General features: G+C 44.5%; 1 protein-coding gene across 2 annotated transcripts in view; it reads left to right on the plus strand.

Annotated features, from left to right (window-relative positions):
* The first annotated feature begins 976 nt into the window (after positions 1-976).
* The window catches only part of DCX (doublecortin), a 151,608-nt gene continuing 131,157 nt past the window's right edge, over positions 977-21,427 (plus strand). For both annotated transcript variants that reach the window (XM_040323872.1, XM_040323873.1), the window contains exons 1-2: positions 977-1,062; positions 9,855-10,238. In XM_040323872.1, coding sequence (XP_040179806.1) covers positions 9,875-10,238 — 364 coding nt within the window. In that variant the 5' untranslated portion in view covers positions 977-1,062; positions 9,855-9,874. The remainder of the gene's footprint in view (positions 1,063-9,854; positions 10,239-21,427) is intronic.

Here is a 21,427-nt window from a genome sequence, read left to right on the forward strand (position 1 = left end):
ATATGTGCCCAGTAAACAAGTGGTTAAAGACATAGATAAACACATTGGGGTAGATCCACAAAAGGATTACGCCGGCGTATCTATTGATACGCCGGCGTAATTTTAAATTTCCCGCGTCGTATCTTTGTTTTGTATCCACAAAACAAGATACAACAGCATCTGGGTTAGATCCGACAGGTGTACGCTTTAGTACGCCGTTGGATCTTAAATGCAATTTTTTGGCGTCCGCTAGGTGGCGTTTCCGCATCAAGTATGCAAATTAGCTATTTCCGACGATCCACTAACGTACGAACGGCCGTCGCATTTTTTTACGTCGTTTCCGTTCGGCTTTTTTCGGCGTATAGTTAAAGCTGCTATATGGTGGCATACTCAATGTGGCCGTCGTTCCCGCGTCTAATTTTTAAATTTTTGCGTCGTTTGCGTAAGTCGTTCGTGAATAGGAATGTGACGTCATTTACGTTCACGTCGAAACCAATACGTCATTGTGGCGTACTTTGTTGCAATGCACCCTGGGATATTTTAAGAACAGCGCATGCTCCGTTAAAAAAAAACGTTGTTCACGTCGGGTCACGACGTATTTGCATAGAACACGCCCCATCACTCCCATTTGAAATTGCGCGCCCTTACGCCGCAATAGATACACTACGCCGCCGTAACTTACTGCGCGGATTCTTTGAGAATTCACAAGAAGAAAAAGTAAGTTACAGCGGCGTAGTGTATCTGAGATACGCTACGCCTGCCTAAAGATAGGCAGATCTTTGTGGATCTGCCCCATTGTGCTGGTTTTTTTTTTCTGGATGCACATTTTACGTTTAAAATAATGTGCACATATTTAAGGATCAAATCCTTCTATATACTGATCACAGACTGCTCAGTGCTTCTAGAAGCATTTAGAACAGGGGTTAAACCAGAGCAAGAGGAGTGTCTGATTTTAGGCACTAGGACCTGGAAGCAGACTCCCACACTGGTAGGAATCCCTTGGCTTGGAGCTCAGATAACAAAGGCAGATTGGAAATAGTCATCATTCCAACAGCATCCTCAGCTTGTACCAGTGGCAGCACGGTGAGTAGCTGCTTTCCAGCAATGCATGTGTTTGCCTATTCATTCTGAATTCAGTGCTTGCCATACCGTATAAATGATAATGTAGAGCATTATGTAGAATAACCAAATGTTTACTGCAGCACTTTTCACCCACTAAAATACAATCAGATCATTTTTTTTATTTTAAACTGAGCATATTATATCTAGTAATATTTAATAATTATAGTACTGATTGCAGCTATGTGCATAAACCAGTAGGCTTTAACAAATGGAATTTGTACAATAATTGTACAATAATTGTGATGTAGAATTTTATTAGAGGAGTGGTCCTGGGGGAGGGGGGGAGGGGGGGGTTGTCTGCTGTGTCACATAGGTGACAGACAGTAAGTCGATTGCTGTGCTGCTTATCTCATACAAGAATGGTTGTTACGGTAACAGAGGGCTTGGTAGATGCATGGAAATGAAATGAAAAGCAGTACCTATATCTTTATCTATATTTTTAGTCCTTTTCATTTATACTTTTTTTGCACAATCAAAACGTTTTTATTTAAGAAAATGTAGCGTACATTTTTAATTAATACTTAACAATGCGTTGTATGCTGTCCAGTGATATTTGATAAATCAGAATGACAATATGATATTTTCTGAAGCAATATGTAATATAAAGTCATGCATCGATCACAGGTAAATCTTTAAACTAAAGATATAACAAGAAAATGGTAATGGTTTAGGGAAGTAAGAAACAAAGAAGTTTGCTCAGTTAGCATATTAAAGAGAATTTAAATTGTGAGCAGGTAGCACGTTTTTTTCCCTCGAAATTTTAATTTATTCAGAGAATTAGCAGGGCATTACGTGAAGAGGTGTGCCTCCATTTCTACATAGGATTGTAATAATACATCCCCTGGTGCAGTACAGCCAGAGGTGAAGAATGCTATGCTGATACATATACATATTAAACATGCAGAATGTAGAGAAATGGGAGAGGCCAATTGTCATGGAGTTAACACCTTCCTTCCAATACCTATGTACAGTGGTGCAGCTGTGCCGTAGAATATATATTACCAGCTTTTCCTGTTCCACCCATTCTCTGCAGCATGATGTCTAGGATGGATAGCAGAGATATAGAACCTTGGAACAATACACAGGGCTGATTTAAAAACATTCGATGGAAGGGTTCATTTTAGAGCAGTTATTTCCATCCTGACTAGCCAGTGCCATTGTGTTAGACACTCTAGCACAAATAAGTATTTTTTTTTTATTTGGCTAGCTAATAACACAGAGTTTATTTCTGGTGCTGTGGGTGTGAAACTGAACATGTGGTTGATGGTTGGCTTGTCTAGTTGCTGATCAATAATCCTTTGTTGCTCGCCATCACGTACTGATTGCAAATTTTAGAGGAATGCATTTTCTGGGTGATTCTAGTTTATATGCTTTCCACAAGGGTACTCCGAATACATACATTTTCTTGAAATATATTTCTTTGCACAAATGTGTTTGGTTATATTTAAGCTTATCATTTTGATGATAGCATTTATCCTATTTATGAGATAACGTAGCTGGTTAGATTCAGATTTAAACTGGATTTGCTTAATCTGCTTATTTGTAGACTGGGAGGAGGGCCAGATACTTACAAGTTTGTTCATCCCCAACCACAGATAATAACAGCATACATATAAGACTGTGATGGACTAAGGTTCAAGTTGCAAATTTTGGTAATTAAGGTTCATATGCCTTATTTATTCCCTAAACACATTTACCTCCCCACTTACAAAGTATATTGTTACTTTTGGGTGAAGGTATCACAACTTGTATGCATACAGTGGCCAGTTTATTAGGTACGCCTTGCTAGGACCCCTATAGAAGTGCATATAGTCAACTACATTACTGATGCATGTTGTAGCGTTTCAATAATGGTTATCTGGCATTAAGGGGTCAAATTAATCGCTTTTATTGGTCAAACTAGATGGGCTTATTGGTTGAGTTAGATGGGTTCTATTGGTTGAATTAGTTTGACTCTATTGAACTAGATGGACTTTTGTCTTTTTTTTCAACCTGACTAACTATGTATTGTGTGCTGAAAAAAATATCCCCCGAACCATCACACTACCCACCAGCTGCCTGAACTGCTCACACAAGACCAGATGTATCCATGGTTACATTCTGTGTACAGTATACCATATTCTGATCTTACTACCAGCATGTTGCAGTAGAAATTGAGATTGATCAGACCAGGCAACATTTTTCCAGTCTTCTATTACTCGGTTTTGTTGACCATGTGACCTCTGTAGCTTCAATTTCATCTTCTTGCCCAACCTGGTATGGTCTTTGGCTTTCATGGTTCAACACGTGTTTTTTTTTTTTTTTTTTTATGTTTTCCAGTAGACCACTATAGAGTAGAGTGGTTATTTGAGTAAGTGGAGGATTTCTATGACCTTGGACAAGTCTGGCCATTTTTCTCTGGCCTTCTTAATAACAGTGTTTTCACCACAGAACTGATGCTTACTGGATGTTTCTTGTTTATTTTCCCACCATTTTCTCTAAGCTCTATGGACTATAATGTATAAAAATGCCATGTTGCCAGTTTCTGAGATACTACAACCACCAAGTTTGACATCAACAGTCACTGAACTAAGTTTCTTGATCATTCATCTGATTCATTATTTGGCTATTTGGTTTATCCTACAATGTAGATTAGAGTGATTTCTAAATGACAGGTTACATGTGACAGATTGTTAGCAGTTGATGAATAGTCAAATGCCAACAATTTTTTCGACATGTATGGGAAAATATTGGCAGATTATATCATCCTAAAGAGAGATCATCTACAGTGGCCACTATGTTTCATTATCTTCTTACATGGTGTACTGTGCCTTGATTGTAATTTGTTTTAGTGTCCTCTCATCATCAAAGCTAATTGTATTTTCAATTATAAATAATTTAGAAATAATTAGGGCCTTATGTATCAACATGTTTATTTAAAAAGGGAGTTATTTCCTCACATGTGCCAATGATGTTCAAGCTTTCAGGGAGCACTGATGCCGATCAGTGGCTGTGAACAAGTATTCCTAATTGTTAATTGACTCATGTTGCTACACAAGACCTTTTGTGATAATTTGCTCTTTTTTGTTTCAAAGTTTAGTGATTAGGTATGATTACCTAAACAAAAAACACCCATGCATCTTGTACCCTAGTACTCACTCCATACAGTATGTATGAGATCCATTGTCATGAAGATTAAGGAAGAATAAGACCCTTAGCAAAGTTGCAGTTTAGCCCAACATCCCTTCAAATGACATTAATAAGGATTGCAATAAGCACAGAGAAGACACCCCATGTGCATTGTCTGTACTGGCATGGCCTGTCCCATCAGACACCAACTTCCTCTTTTTTGAAGTGACAAGCAGGTACACAGCTTTTATCAGTTTTGTTATCCCTCTGGTTTACTTGAATATGAAGGCTGTAATTGGGCCCCCTGAACATCTACCGGGCCCCACATCTCTGCCTAGGTTGACTTGTAGATGATCGGGCTCTGTTCATAGAGTTCTCGGTATCAGCTCTATGTCAACTATGTGTAGCATTACCCCCATTGGAGCTGCTCGATTTTTGGGCAGCGTGTTACCTTGTGGCTCTAGGGGTGAATGATGCGTATGTGCATAAACAGAAGTAAAGGAATGTCCTCGACAGGTGCTCTTTTGCTGTGCTCTTTATTACCCACCTGGGAAAAAACAATAAAACTTGTGGTGAGGAAAGTAAAGTTGAAAGGAGGAAGAATAGCAGATTCAGGCGTAATGATAGGAAACAGTCCTGCTCCCAAAAGTAACACTTCTCTTCGCCATTCCCGCCGGAGTGGGTTCAGTTTACCCGGACAGGCCTCTCTCACTGAAGCAAAAAAACGAAAAGAACTCTGAACAGCCGCACTCCAAAATGACTTAAAATAAAGTTGGTCTTTTAATGTAAAAAGTACATACAGGCACTGCAAACAACGGGCACAGAATGGCCATGACTAAGCGCTGAATTGCAGCGTGAAACGCGTCGGCCATTCTGTACCCGTTGTTTGCAGTGCCTGTATGTACTTTTTACATTAAAAGACCAACTTTATTTTAAGTCATTTTGGAGTGCGGCTGTCCAGAGTTCTTTTCGTTTTTTTGCTACAATCAGCATTGCCGGCACCCTGGTGGTTCAAACTACCCTTGATGACCTATGAGACTCACCTGGAGCGGTGAAAGAAATTGTCTGCCTCTCTCACTGACATGGCAGCCGGAGTATCACTCGGACAGATATAGGAATAAGTCTCTGCCACAGACCCTCTTTGGTGAACTTGAACTTGGGAGAAAGTCTCTGCCACAGACCCCTCTCAATGAGCCTCAGAAGATACCTCTGCCACAGGTCATCTCTAGGTAGATTTCTTGGAGATATGCCTCCTTGGTTGAGTTACGTCTGGATCTCCTTCAACTTGTCGCCCAGGTACCGACTGACAGATGATCAGTCCCGCAGTGTCCGGCTACCTGTGATCCCCGGTGGTTTCTTACAAGCCCTATTGGACTGTCAGCCTCTCAATGTCGCTCCTCAGACCGACTCCCCACCGAACAGCACCCAGCTTGGGATCTTCAAAAGAGGGGACCCAGTCGCTCACTGGATCCCCAACATGGTCCCAGAGCCAGGAACACCGCGTGGCATGCACGCCCTGGCCAGGTAGGCCATAGCGCCGGGGCGCCGTGATGTGGCCACCCTAAAGGTGGGTGCCACACTCGACGAAGAAGAACCCAGAACCAATGAAGTCTGTCCCATAAATACCCCTCCCCAGCATGCACAGCGAGGACAAACCCTCGTGATTGGCTGCTGGGAAGAGCACCCAAACCTCGACTCCACTGCTGCCACCTGCAGTACTGATATTGGAAGAACACCCCGACACAGCAGAATGACCCACAGCACAGCCAAGCTGAGACAGAGGCCCTATTCTCACATCTAAAAATCAGGATCAGAGTCTAACTATACTCTGATCTATACTTAAATTTGACTAGCACCAGTACTATAAAGTACATAGGCGCTACACATGGTTTTGCTGCTCCTAGCAGGTCAAAGATTTTTTATGGCATCTGTTGCATCACATCTCTCAAGAATGCAATTTTTGTTAAAAGTATTAAATACCTGATTGGCTCACGTCCCACCAGAAATCACAAACTCCTGGGTCTTAAGGTGGTGGGGAAAGCATAGAAAGTCACACTTGGTGAAAAATTTAGATAAGCAAATTTTTCGCCAGGAGCAAATGTCTGATAGAGTTTTTCAATTGACTTTTAAAATAGGTGTTTCATGTGTTAACGTATTGTGTGTTAAAATATTTTTTTCAACTAAAAACCATTTCCATGGGTAATTTTAAATATCCACATTAGGGTTAGTATGAGGCAATGATCAGTATTTTTCTCTTCTGAAATTAGCCATGTAGTTACATCATTTACATTTTTACATTGTCATGTTAAGATTAGACCGGTCCTTTAATCCTATTTGAACATCCCTCACACGACGTCTGTGTTGCCAGCTTTGCCTTCGGTCATACTACTGGCAGAGTCTGCCATGTGATAATTGCCTTTCTTGTTGCATCCCTCAACCATGGTAACTGATTCTTTTGTGTGGGCTCAGGCTGCGGCAGAATCAAATAGATGACATCATGGCACATGTACGAGGATTGTCTTTTATATTTAGGAAATGTGGCTCGAGTAAGAATAAAACAGATTCATGAAGTTGAGTCATGGGAAATGCTGAAAAATACTTTGGCTAAAAGCACATTTATAGACAATTTTTTTAAAAAAGTGAAGGCTTGGGAAAAATGAAAGAGAGATGAGCTGTGAGGCATGCAGTTACACCCCGGTTATAACTAACAGGACTGGCATAACATGACAGGGTGTTCACATCAGCTGAGGGTCATCTCTTCGGGTTTCCCATAACTTACCACCACCTGATTTTTTTCTATATTATCAACAGACAATGCCCATACCTGTAACAGTTATATTTTGTGTGACAGTACCCTAGTGTTATTATAGAACATATGATTTTTTCATCTTCATATATGTTCTAACATTTTCATTATTCCTTGACTTGTTTAACCCGATGACACAGACATTTGGCAAGCATATTACATTCCCAGCAGTTTACGCATGCTGTCAGCTGTCAGTAAAATGATAAAGAAGTGGGCGTGCCATCCTCAGATCCATCACGTGTTGTCTAGTCTAAACAAGGCCTGTCCATGACATAGATGCCACCTGTCCCTAATTTCCAGGCACATTCCCAGGTTTTAATTGTGGATTTATTACAGATCTGACCATTAATCAAACTTGCAACCTTTCCATTTTTAAATGTATTCATAATATGCTTTTATTTAAAGGTTAGAAAATATTTACAAAGGAACAGTTAAAACGAAAAAAAATTGTAGTGCGAAACTGTCCTAAGCATTTTGGCTAGGTTCACACCTAAGCGCTCTGAGAGCCGTGTTTTCTCAGGCCCAGCAGAGCATTAATTTTAATGGGCCGCTGTGCCTGTGTTTCATGCAGGAAAAAGGTTCCTGCACCTTTTTTAAAATGCAGCTGGAGGGAAATTACATGCAATTCTCCCAACTGAATGCGTGGGGTGCCATTAAGAATGAATCGCAGCCCCACGCATATGCAAAGAAGCAGCGGGGTTTGGTTGCGGGTTCAGAACCTGTCCCGTGCCTGCATCCACCTGCACACATGGGAACTTAGCCTTTGACCATTTCCATACCGGGCCCATTCTGGTACTCCTCTCCTACATGTAAAAATTATAATTTTTTTGATAGAAAAATACTTAGAACCCCCCAAATATCATATATGTTTTTTTAAGACACCCTTTTTTTGTATAATGTAAAAGATTATGTTACGCTGAGTAAATAGATACCCAACATGTCATGCTTTAAAATTGTGTACACTTGTGGAATGGTGCCAAACTTTGGTACTGAAAAATCTCCATAGGCGACGCTTTAATTTTTTTTACAGGTCACCAGTTTAGAGTTAGAGGAGGTCTAGTGCTAGAATTGGTGCTTGTGCTCTAACACACACAGTGATACCTCACATGTGTGGTTCAAACGGCGTTTACTTCTGTGGGTCCGAATTATGTGTGTGTTCGCTTCTGTGCGCGAGCACACGGGGACCGGGGAGCTTTAGAAATGTTTTTATTATTGTTTATTTTACTTAAATATTTATTTTTACACTTTCTTTTAAAAAAAAAAAAAAGATCACTTTTATTACTATTACAAGGAATGTAAAGATCCCTTGTAATGGGTATGGTGCCTGACAGGTCCTCTTTATGGGGAGATGTGGGGTCTATAGGACCCCACATCTCTCCTCCAGGCTGGAAAGCATCAGATAAAAAAATGAACGATCCAATGCTTTCCAGCCGACGTCATAACATTGTGCCTGGGCCTCCGACAGTCATAGAGATGAATGGTGACCATCTGGTCACCGGAAATCTCTATGCTCTTCATGCCACGAGAGGGGGGGGTTGTCCCCACCACTAGAGAGCAGGGGGAAAGGATCTGACATCACACACACACACACACACACACACACTACATAGCTAGAGCACAGAGCTCCATTGAAACCTGAGTGAGGGAAAGGACACATCCACCTCTACACACTGATACAGGCAAATATACAGAGCTGAAGTTGTCAATCACCTATTGTGTGCTGGAGGGGGGCTGGTTATGTCCCAGGAGGCTGTTGTGTGAGAGATCAGAGAGGAGCCACACTTGGTGCTTTGGATTGAGGCATATACACACTATAGAAGGAAGTGATTTGTTCATTTTTATTAACTGAGGTTTACAGCCACTTTAAGAAAAGTGTTACAAGATGTCAGAGATATTTCAGAATGGTGTAATGTATCTCAGGAGGTATTTCTCATACTTATGCTTGCTTGTTAAAGGATACTTGTACTTTCGACCTAAGAAGTTTTCTGTCCTTTATGACACTTTTCTGTTAATTTGCCTTCTCTAATTTTAGTGCATCATGCAGCAAGTGAAGTCAGAACTTATAATATGAATATTACTATCAGGTCACTGACTGAGACTGGGTTCAAACTAGTGCGAATTGGATGCAGGTTTCCCCGCATCCAATTTACATGACAGGAGATTTTGACCGTTCGTCAGTGGAGCCGGTTCACACATCTCCATGGCGGCTGCAGGGCGGATTGCACAGGAGTCCTGTGCGCCTTTGGATCTGTTTTGGGACAGAATTCAGGCAAACATTTGGGCCTGATTCGTCCCTGAAACAGAATAAGGAAGCACTGGACCCCCTACTATGAGTTGCATCCATTTTAGGTGTGAACCCAGCCTCAGACAAGTATTGGAACCATTACATTAGTATAACAGCCAGGCAGCAAAGTCCACAATAAGTCACCATATGTAGACAGGATATCTGTTCATTTTTTATTTATATTTTTTAAGAGAGAGAAAGACTTGCAGGCAGCTATACAAACAATCTGTTTAAGTAGACTAAATTAGACAAAGTCACCTTCACTTGAATAAACTAAGCGCATTCATCTTCAAGGTTCATATACCCTCTTGGCTTTGTATGGGCTCAGGTGTTTAGTCTGCCGTTTGCCTCAATTAGCAATCTCAGCATTTAGGACATGCCTCAATTCAGTCACTTTACAGTATCAATTATTTACCATCTATGAGCAACATGAGAATGTGCTGGTAACAAGTGGAAGGAATTATTAATGTTACAAGGGGATTTGCCCTGTTTGTTAGTTTCTCTAGAAGAGACATGGAAGTAACATTGTCATCTCTGCATGATTGCCTTTTCTAGGTCTCAAGAGGAACTAAGACATGGAGCTTGATTTTGGACACTTTGACGAGCGGGATAAGACTTCGAGGAATGCAAAAACATCTCGGATGAATGGATTGCCCAGTCCTACACACAGTGCTCACTGCAGTTTTTACAGAACCCGTACCTTGCAGGCCCTCAGTAATGAAAAGAAAGCCAAAAAAGTACGGTTCTATCGTAACGGCGATCGATACTTCAAGGGGATAGTATACGCCGTCTCTCCTGACCGATTTAGAAGTTTTGACGCTTTGCTGGCTGACTTGACCAGGTCTCTCTCTGATAATATTAACTTGCCCCAAGGTGTTCGCTACATCTACACCATTGATGGATCAATCAAGATTACCAGCATGGATGAACTAGAGGAAGGTGGGTTATTGTCTTTTAGCTTTCATTCTCATATTTGAATATATATATATATCTATTACAACAGCAGCTGGTTTTACAAGATTTGCAGATGTTACTATAAAAATTACGAAGTCACTTTAATTTCTTATCAAATGGCAGACTGCTTTTACAGTTGATACTTATCAAAAGCTTGTTACTTGGATTTGGTCCCCTAGCACCAATCAGAGCAAAAATGATATGTATGAGTTCAACTCGGCATGGGGATTTTTTTTCAGACAAGTAAAGAATTACATTTCATCATTCAAAACCAAGTTCTTCATTTGCATTATGTTCTTTTTTACAAACTGTACTTGTACATCAATGCCTCTCTAGAGACCTGCAGTATACTACCCTTTGATGCACACTGATACACTTTGCTGAGCATGACATCTTCTCAGACACAATAAATAGTCCCAGTGGTAGATCTGTTATTTCTGTTACATCTTTCACAACATTATTTTAGTCTAGCAATCTCCAGTCGTCAAATAAAATAATGTAGTCCCAGGGTAAGAACTTCTTCATCTCTAGAGAAATCACTGCTACAATCTTTATTATAGCTCCCTGTAATTTACAGTATAATATAACAACATGCTGGAGCCTTCTCTTTTTTTGGTTAAAGTTTACTTTGAAAAAAGTCCAGAAAAGGGTATATATATATATATATATATATATATATATATATATATATATATATATATATATATATATAATATATATATATATACACAGTTGCAATAAAAAGTATGTGAACCCTTTTGGAATGATATGTATTTATACACAAATTGCTCATAAAATGTGATCTGATCTTCATCTAAGTCACAACAATAGACAATCACAGTCTGCTTAAACTAAGAACACACAAAGAATTAAATGTTACCATGTTTTTATTGAACACACCATGTAAACATTCACAGTGCAGGTGGAAAAAGTATGTGAGCCCTTGGATTTAATAACTGGTTGAATCTCCTTTTGGCAGCAATAACTTCAACCAAAGTTTCCTGTAGTTGCAGATCAGACAGGCACAATGGCCAGGAGTAATTCTAGACCATTCCTCTTTACAGAACTGTTTCAGTTCGGCAATATTCTTGGGATGTCTGGTGTGAATCGCTTTCTTGAGGTCATGCCACAGCATCTCAATCGTGTTAAGATCAGGACTCTGACTAGGCCATTCCAGAAGGCGTATTTTCTTCTGTTTAAGCCAATCTGTTGTTGATTTACTTCTATGCTTTGGATCGTTGTCCTGTTGCAACACCCATCTTCTGTTGAGCTTCAGATGGTGGACAGATGGCCTTAAGTTCTCCTGCAAAATGTCTTGATAAACTTGGGAATACATTTTTCCTTTGATGATGGCAATCCGTCCAGGCCCTGACGCAGCAAAGCAGCCCCAAACCATGATGCCCCCACCACCATACTTCACAGTTGGGATGAGGTTTTGATGTTGGTGTGCTGTGCCTCTTTTTCTCCACACATAGTGTTGTGTGTTTCTTCCAAACAACTCAACTTTGGTTTCATCTGTCCACAGAATATTTTGCAGTACTGCTGTGGAACATCCAGGTGCTCTTGTGCAAACTGTAAACGTGCAGCAATGTTTTTTTGGACAGCAGTGGCTTCCTCTGTGGTATCCTCCCATGAAATTATTTTAGGAGGACCAGAGTGGACAGTTTGGGTGATATTTTGAGGCAAGATTGAAGATGTAGTTCGGGGCAGAGCTGTGAATGACTTTGTATGTTATTAGTATTTTGAATTACATTTAGTATTTTGAATTACTATAGTGACAACACTCACTAACTGTACTGTATCTATGCAGCGTTGTCACCATAGGCTGCTCTCTTGAATTACATTTATTGGACAATTGGAAGCCAGTGGATGGATTGGCAAAGATTAGTGGTGGACACTGAGTGGTTGATAAGGTAGATTAATCTGGCAGAAGCATTATTGTAGACTGAACAGGGCATAGCCTGTGTAGAGGCCTATGAGAAGGGAGTTGCAATAGTCAAGTCGAGAAATATTAAGTGAATGTGTGGCTTGGTGGTTTCATTGGTTAAAAGGGGGCATATTTTAGAGATGTTACAGAGGTGAAGTCTATAATCTTTTGATAGTAATTGGATTGGGGCTGAAAGGACAAGTCAGAGTCTAAGTTTACAGCTAATACTATGGCATGAAGGGAAGGACTATTAGTTGTAGATATGTATAATTAGTTTTCAGTCCAAATACTAATTCGGACAACGTTTTGGTTATTCAGAGATTCGGAATCTCCGAATAAAATGGTAAAGAATTTCATTGAAATCAATTAAAATTTGTTTTGTTTATTTGTTTTATAATGAATCTAAACTTTTCAGATCGTCGAAAAGCGACCGACCAATTCTAATTCTATGAGAAGAAATCGATGTTTGTTAAGAAGCAGGCCGGGAAGCCAGCAGCCCACAACCATGGGTCATCATCTGTTAGCGGGCTTCCCTGGGATTGCCTAGGCAATAGAATAAAAAAAAATTGTGCGGAGTTCCCCTTAAAATCCATGCCAGAAGCATGGTATGGACTGGGTGGGGGACCCTACGCCGTTTTTCTTTAACATTTTTCTATTGCCTGCATTCTTTTCTTTACATTCATCTGTCAGTGGGGAGGTCCCCTGACCAGGGGTGTTGCTAGATCTGCAAAAGATCTGGGGCTAGAGCCCATAGCAGCTGTCACCAACCATTTTGCAGGCCCGCGGGGGGGGGGGGCACGCAGGTGGTAAGCAATTTTTTGTGGGCAATGGATGGTGTTGGCGCATCAATCATCATTGTTACTTGCCACTATCACCTGCCCCTAGATGTGGATTGTCGCTTGCCAGGTCGCCTGCCACCAGATGTGGATTGTCACTTGCCACCTAGATGTGGATCACCTGTCACTAGATGTGGATTGTCACTTGCCACCTAGATGTGAATCACCTGCCACTAGATGTGGATTGTCACTTGCCACCTAGATGTGAATCACCTGTCACTAGATGTGGATTGTCACTTGCCACCTAGATGTGGATCACCTGCCACTAGATGTGGATTGTCACTTGCCATGTCGCCTGCTACCAGATGTGGATTGTCACTTGTCACTGTCACCTGATACCATTTGCAGATTTTCAATTGCCACGTCACCTGCCACAATTCACTGATTGTCACTTGCCACATCGCCTGCCACCATTTGCAGATTGCCACTTCACCTGCCACCATTTGCAGATTGTCACTTGCCACATCTCCTGCCAACAGATGTGGATTGTCACTTGCCAACTGATGTGGATTGTCACTGGCCACGCCAGCCAGTATCACCAAATGTGCATTGTAGCTGCATTGGTGGGAGGCTGGCAGCACTGGTCCATTTAGTGAGGGCAGGAGAGCAGTGATGCGGGGTGGGCAGTGAGAGATGATGTTATCTCGCTGCTCCCCGCCACACCTCCCACATTGAAGCAAGGAGGTCTGGCTGCAGAGTGGAGCTCCACCAATGAGAGGAAGCATGTGACCTCCACTCCACCATGCTGTAAGGGTGGAAGAGCGCTAATGTGTGGTGGGTAGTGAGAGATGTCATCTCTCTGCTCCCCATTGCACCTCGCTCCCACATTGAACAGACCCGGCTGTGAAGAGCGCTGATGTGGAGCCGAGGCCCACTGGTTAGGCAGGGACCCTGTGGCAAGAGACTCTGGGCTATGAGCCCCAGATTCAGGGCTATAGCCCCAACTCCCACACTTTAGAAACACCTCTGCCCCTGACAGATGATGACTCATGGTTGTTGAACAAATACTGTATAGCAAAATGTTTTCAATTGTATATTTTACAGATGAAAATGTTGTTGGGGTTTACATACGCTTAAACACAAACTGTGCAAGACCATTGCTCTATGACTTTTTCTCAGGTTTATCTTTCTGTCTGTGACCCGTTGGATTTTTCCTCTATTTCTTGTTAAAGTTTCCTGAGCTTAGCTTAACAGCAGCCTTATCTGGATAATAACTAAAACAGATAAAAATACAATACTATAAGATCATTAATGATGGCCAAACACAGTGATTGTCAGGCAATTTCAACCACTTTCATCCTGCTTTTGATTAGAAAAACAACCAAGCAGACAAAATTAACTGATCACCAACAGTTTCTGACAACGCTGTAAACGGGTCACTGCCATATTAAACTCTGCTGAGACCCTGAGCCCTGGTTCACACTGGGTACGATTTGGAACGATTTGAGATACGATTTGACATGTCAAATCGCATCTCAAATCGGCGGCAATTGTCGGCAATGGCACTGTCCTAATCAGTGCGACGCCGCATCTGCGATTTCAAAAAGTAGTTCCTGTACTACTTTTTGCGATTTCGGGCCGCGATTTACATTAATTTGCGGCCGAAATCGCGGCAAAATCGCAGCCGCGAAATCGCGGTAAAATCGCGCATTTTACCGTGATTTTGAATTCGCAGCAGTGTGAACCTAGGCTTAGGCAGTTAAAACCATGGAGCCCCCCTCACAGGTTTCTGGAGGTTTCTGGTGTGCACGCTGTAGTGGGCTAGCATTGAACTTAGTTTGCACATTGGCCACTAGATAAGGATAACCATCACTACTGTACATTACACGTACGTAGGTTGCACCAACTTTTTTTACAAGATGACAGCTAAAAGAAAATGTGTTTTTAATAGACAAACTGATGTCTTTTTTTATGTACTTTCATTTGGTATTGGTTACATTACATTAATACATTATTTTCTCTATGTGGTATTTAATGTAAAGTTTTATTTCTTTGATTTCATACATTTTTTTTCTATCTTTTGTAAACAATTTAAGAAAGCTTTAAGACTATTTTCTTTCAAGATCATCAATATTACTTTGATCTGTTGTCATGGGGCCTTTAATTAGTGTCGGACCCATAGGCCGTTGCTTACTCTGCCTGCGGTGTTGTTGAATGTTGGCTTTATCTATTCTGCTGTTTTTGCAATTAAAAATTGGTTAAAAGTGGTTTAAATTGCCCTAAAAGCAAAGGGCCAGATTCATGTAGAAATCCGGCGGCGTAACGTATCCCATTTACGTTACACCGCCGCAAGTTTTCAGCGTAAGTGCTTGATTCACAAAGCACTTGCCTGTAAACTTGCGGCAGCGTAGCGTAAAGCCGTCCGGCACAAGCCCGCCTAATTCAAATGGGGCGTGTATCATTTAAATTAGGCGCATTCCCACGCCGAACGTACTGCGCATGCTCCGTTTTGAAATTTCCCGCCGTGCTTTGTGCGAAATGACGTCGCCCCGACGTAATGTTTTGAACGGCGACGTGCGTTACATACTTTCGTATTCCTGGACGACTTACGCAAAAAAATAATAATTTGAAATTCGAGGCGGGAACGACGGCCATACTTTAACATGGGCTGTCTAATTTTACACCACCTAAATAACAATCGCAACTTTACGACGGGAAAAGCCGACTAGCGATGACGTAAGAGAATGCGACGAACGCGCGTACCTTTGTGGATCGCCGTAAACAGCTAATTAGCATACCCAACGCGGAAAACAACGCAAATTCCACCCAGCGGGCGCAGAAATATTGCATCCTAAGATCCGAAGGCGTACGAAGCCGTACGCCTGTCGGATCTTAGCCAAATGCCGTTGTATCTTTGTTTGTGAATTCCAAATAAAGATACAACGCGGCAAATTTGAAAGTACGCCGGAGTATCAGCAGATACTCCGGCATACTTTTTCTGTGAATCTGGCCCTTAGTGCCTGACCACCATTAGATCTATGTACACAGTTGTCTATTTTGGAGGGATGGTCTATAGCAGACCTGGGCAAACTACGGCCCGTGGGCCGTATATGGCCCGGCGGACCTTTTAATCCGGCCCACCCCCGCCGCCGAAACCGCCGCCGCTGCCACGTTAATCACTGCGGCGGGGAACATTAGACAGCGTTCGTTTGAACAGCTGTTTTCCCCGCCGCGCATAGACACTCCCCCTTGGACGGATCTGTCCAATCGCGAGCAAGGGGGAGTCACATAGACACTCCTCCTTGCTCGCGATTGGACAGATCCGTCCAAGGGGGAGTGTCTATGGCATAGACACTCCCCCTTGGACGGATCTGTCCAATCGCGAGCAAGGGGGAGTCACATAGACACTCCCCCTTGCTCGCGATTGGACAGATCCGTCCAAGGGGGAGTGTCTATGCGCAGCGGGGAAAACAGCTGTTCAAACGAACGCTGTCTAATGTTCCCCGCCGCGGTGATAACAGTAGGCAGGGCCGGGAGGGGTCACACGCAGCCACTTGTGCCAACACACGCAGCCACTTGTGCCAACACACGCAGCCACTTGTGCCAACACATGCAGCCACTTGTGCCAACACACGCAGCCACTGTGCCACCATAAATTGTCGCCACTGTGCCAATCACACGCAGCCACTGTTCCCAAACACAGCCACTGTGCCAATCACACGCAGCCACTGTGCCAATCACACGCAGCCACTGTTCCCAAACACATCCACTGTGCCAATCACACGCAGCCACTGTGCCAATCACACGCAGCCACTGTGCCAATCACACGCAGCCACTGTGCCAATCACACGCAGCCACTGTGCCCATCAAACGCAGCCACTGTGCCCATCACACGCAGCCACTGTGCCAATCACACGCAGCCACTGTGCCAATCACACGCAGCCACTGTTCCCATCAAACGCAGCCACTGTGCCAATCACACCCAACCACTGTGCAATCAATTGTTGCCACTGTTCCCAAACACAGCCACTGTGCCAATCACATGCAGCCACTGTGCCAATCACACGCAGCCACTGTGCCAATCACACGCAGCCACTGTGCCAATCACACGCAGCCACTGTTCCCATCAAACGCAGCCACTGTGCCAATCACACGCAGCCACTGTGCAATCAATTGTTGCCACTGTTCCCAAACACAGCCACTGTGCCAATCACATGCAGCCACTGTGCCAATCACATGCAGTCACTGTGCCAATCACACGCAGCCACTGTGCCAATCACACGCAGCCACTGTGCCAATCACACGCAGCCACTGTGCCAATCATACGCAGCCACTGTGCCAATCACACGCAGCCACTGTGCCCATCACATGCAGCCACTGTGCCCAACACACGCAGCCACTGTGCCACCATAAATTGTCACCACTGTGCCAATCACACGCAGCCACTGTTCCCAAACACAGCCACTGTGCCAATCACACGCAGCCACTGTGCCAATCACACGCAGCCACTGTTCCCAAACACAGCCACTGTGCCAATCACACGCAGCCACTGTGCCAATCACATGCAGCCACTGTGCCAATCACACGCAGCCACTGTGCCAATCACACGCAGCCACTGTGCCCATCAAACGCAGCCACTGTGCCCATCAAACGCAGCCACTGTGCCAATCACACGCAGCCACTGTGCCAATCACACGCAGCCACTGTTCCCATCAAACGCAGCCACTGTGCCAATCACACGCAGCCACTGTGCAATCAATTGTTGCCACTGTTCCCAAACACAGCCACTGTGCCAATCACATGCAGCCACTGTGCCAATCACACGCAGCCACTGTGCCAATCACACGCAGCCACTGTGCCAATCACACGCAGCCACTGTTCCCATCAAACGCAGCCACTGTGCCAATCACACGCAGCCACTGTGCAATCAATTGTTGCCACTGTTCCCAAACACAGCCACTGTGCCAATCACATGCAGCCACTGTGCCAATCACACGCAGCCACTGTGCCAATCACACGCAGCCACTGTGCCAATCACACGCAGCCACTGTTCCCATCAAACGCAGCCACTGTGCCAATCACACGCAGCCACTGTGCAATCAATTGTTGCCACTGTTCCCAAACACAGCCACTGTGCCAATCACATGCAGCCACTGTGCCAATCACATGCAGCCACTGTGCCAATCACACGCAGTCACTGTGCCAATCACACGCAGCCACTGTGCCAATCACACGCAGCCACTGTGCCAATCACACGCAGCCACTGTGCCAATCACACGCAGCCACTGTGCCCATCACATGCAGCCACTGTGCCCAACACACGCAGCCACTGTGCCACCATAAATTGTCGCCACTGTGCCAATCACACGCAGCCACTGTTCCCAAACACAGCCACTGTGCCAATCACACGCAGCCACTGTGCCAATCACACGCAGCCACTGTTCCCAAACACAGCCACTGTGCCAATCACACGCAGCCACTGTGCCAATCACACGCAGCCACTGTGCCAATCACACGCAGCCACTGTGCCCATCAAACGCAGCCACTGTGCCCATCAAACGCAGCCACTGTGCCAATCACACGCAGCCACTGTGCCAATCACACGCAGCCACTGTTCCCATCAAACGCAGCCACTGTGCCAATCACACGCAGCCACTGTGCAATCAATTGTTGCCACTGTTCCCAAACACAGCCACTGTGCCAATCACATGCAGCCACTGTGCCAATCACACGCAGCCACTGTGCCAATCACACGCAGCCACTGTGCCAATCACACGCAGCCACTGTTCCCATCAAACGCAGCCACTGTGCCAATCACACGCAACCACTGTGCAATCAATTGTTGCCACTGTTCCCAAACACAGCCACTGTGCCAATCACATGCAGCCACTGTGCCAATCACATGCAGCCACTGTGCCAATCACACGCAGCCACTGTGCCAATCACACGCAGCCACTGTGCCAATCACACGCAGCCACTGTGCCAATCACACGCAGCCACTGTGCCCATCACATGCAGCCACTGTGCCCATCACACGCAGCCACTGTGCCAATAACACGCAGCCACTCTGCCCATCAAACGCAGCCACTGTGCCAATCACACGCAGCCACTGTGCCCATCAAACGCAGCCACTGTGCCATCACATGCAGCCACTGTGCCAACACACGCAGCCACTGTGCCATCACATGCAGCCACTGTTTAATCAATTGTTATTGATTAAACAGTGGCTGCCTGTCCCCAGCCTCTGTCCCCCTCCTGTGTCATGTCCCCAGCGTCTGTCCCCCTCCTGTGTCATGTCCCCAGCGTCTGTCCCCCTCCTGTGTCATGTCCCCAGCCTCTGTCCCCCTCCTGTGTCATGTCCCCAGCGTCTGTCCCCCTCCTGTGTCATGTCCCCAGCCTCTGTCCCCCTCCTGTGTCATGTCCCCAGCGTCTGTCCCCCTCCTGTGTCATGTCCCCAGCCTCTGTCCCCCTCCTGTGTCATGTCCCCAGCGTCTGTCCCCCTCCTGTGTCATGTCCCCAGCCTCTGTCCCCCTCTTGTGTCATGTCCCCAGCCTCTGTCCCCCTCTTGTGTCATGTCCCCAGCGTCTGTCCCCCTCCTGTGTCATGTCCCCAGCGTCTGTCCCCCTCCTGTGTCATGTCCCCAGCGTCTGTCCCCCTCCTGTGTCATGTCCCCAGCCTCTGTCCCCCTCCTGTGCCATGTCCCCAGCCTCTGTCCCCCTCCTGTGTCATGTCCCCAGGCTCTGTCCCCCTCCTGTGCCATGTCCCCAGCCTCTGTCCCCCTCCTGTGTCATGTCCCCAGCCTCTGTTCCCCTCTTGTGTCATGTCCCCAGCCTCTGTCCCCCTCCTGTGTCATGTCCCCAGCCTCTGTCCCCCTCCTGTGTCATGTCCCCAGCCTCTGTCCCCCTCCTGTGTCATGTCCCCAGCCTCTGTCCCCCTCCTGTGCCATGTCCCCAGCCTCTGTCCCCCTCCTGTGCCATGTCCCCAGCCTCTGTCCCCCTCCTGTGCCATGTCCCCAACCTCTGTCCCCCTCCTGTGCCATGTCCCCAGCCTCTGTCCCCCTCCTGTGTCATGTCCCCAGCCTCTGTCCCCCTCCTGTGTCATGTCCCCAGCCTCTGTCCCCCTCCTGTGTCATGTCCCCAGCCTCTGTCCCCCTCCTGTGTCATGTCCCCAGCCTCTGTCCCCCTCCTGTGCCATGTCCCCAGCCTCTGTCCCCCTCCTGTGCCATGTCCCCAGCCTCTGTCCCCCTCCTGTGTCATGTCCCCAGCCTCTGTCCCCCTCCTGTGCCATGTCTATAACAAGTACTCGTACGAGTTTTCCAACAATGATATTTACTGCTTTTTATAAAGAAATAAAAATGATTTTATGCAGTATTGAGTTTAGCCTTTTGGCCCGGCCCTCCAAAATATTTTTAGTTTCTCATGTGGCCCCATCGAAAAAATAATTGCCCACCCCTGGTCTATAGGCTCTGAGGTTTCTGAGGTCTAATGGCTTATTCCAATATGATCTGCTGATTGAAGAGGAATGGATAACATTCATGTTACCTCTGTAGGCAATTTATTACTGCATTAGTAGTTTATTTAGTTGAAATTCTTAGAAAATTCCACAAACCTGAAATACATCTATGTCTCTTATTCTGTGTAATGAATGTGTCTTACACAAATGGCCCCTTGCTCACAAACACTAATGTAGATTCATATGGGAAAGAAATTCCCTGAGCCTAATCTATCACTGGCCAGAGGGCCCAGGTGCTTCTCTGCCCATTAATTTGTGTACTGGTGACAGAGCAGCTGACTCCCAAGCTCCCTAGGGTGACATGTCAGATGTTTAAATAGTGTTTATTTGAAGCAAATTAAGTTACAACATATATTTTAACAGAGATTTTATACAAATATAAAATCTTTACCAGTATAGTTAATTCAATGGGCCTTATGAATTATAACAGGACAATAATAATAATAAGTAATAAGTAATAATAATAATAAGTAATAAGTAATAATAATAATAAGTGACTGTGTTGTCTATTACAACCTGCCATTAATTACACTAGAAAAACTACAGTTAGAAATGTCCTGGTTATTGCTGAAAAAGGCAACGATGATAAAGGTGAAATATAGACAAACCTATCAAGTTTGTCATTTTCCGACCTGCAGCAATGTTGGTCCACAGGGAGGTAAAACATTAGTATGACCTATACAGCCCCAAAGAAGGAAAAATCCTGGCTCCACAGACACATTTGCATCAATGCCATGTTGTCTCTTTTTCTCCTTTAGTTATAACACTAGTTACATTTGTGAAAAAAACATTTGTAATTTTATTAATTTTGATATCACTACCATATATTCTGTAGCAGTGGTCTCCAAACTGTGTCCCTTTGCTTGCCTTTGTCCAGCCCTTAAGACACTATTTCTCCCACTGACACCAACAATGGGGCACTATTCCTTCCACTTACACCAATTCCCCTAATACCAAAG

The sequence above is a fragment of the Rana temporaria genome, chromosome 9, assembly GCF_905171775.1.
Source record: "Rana temporaria chromosome 9, aRanTem1.1, whole genome shotgun sequence".
NCBI classification, from domain to species: domain Eukaryota; kingdom Metazoa; phylum Chordata; class Amphibia; order Anura; family Ranidae; genus Rana; species Rana temporaria.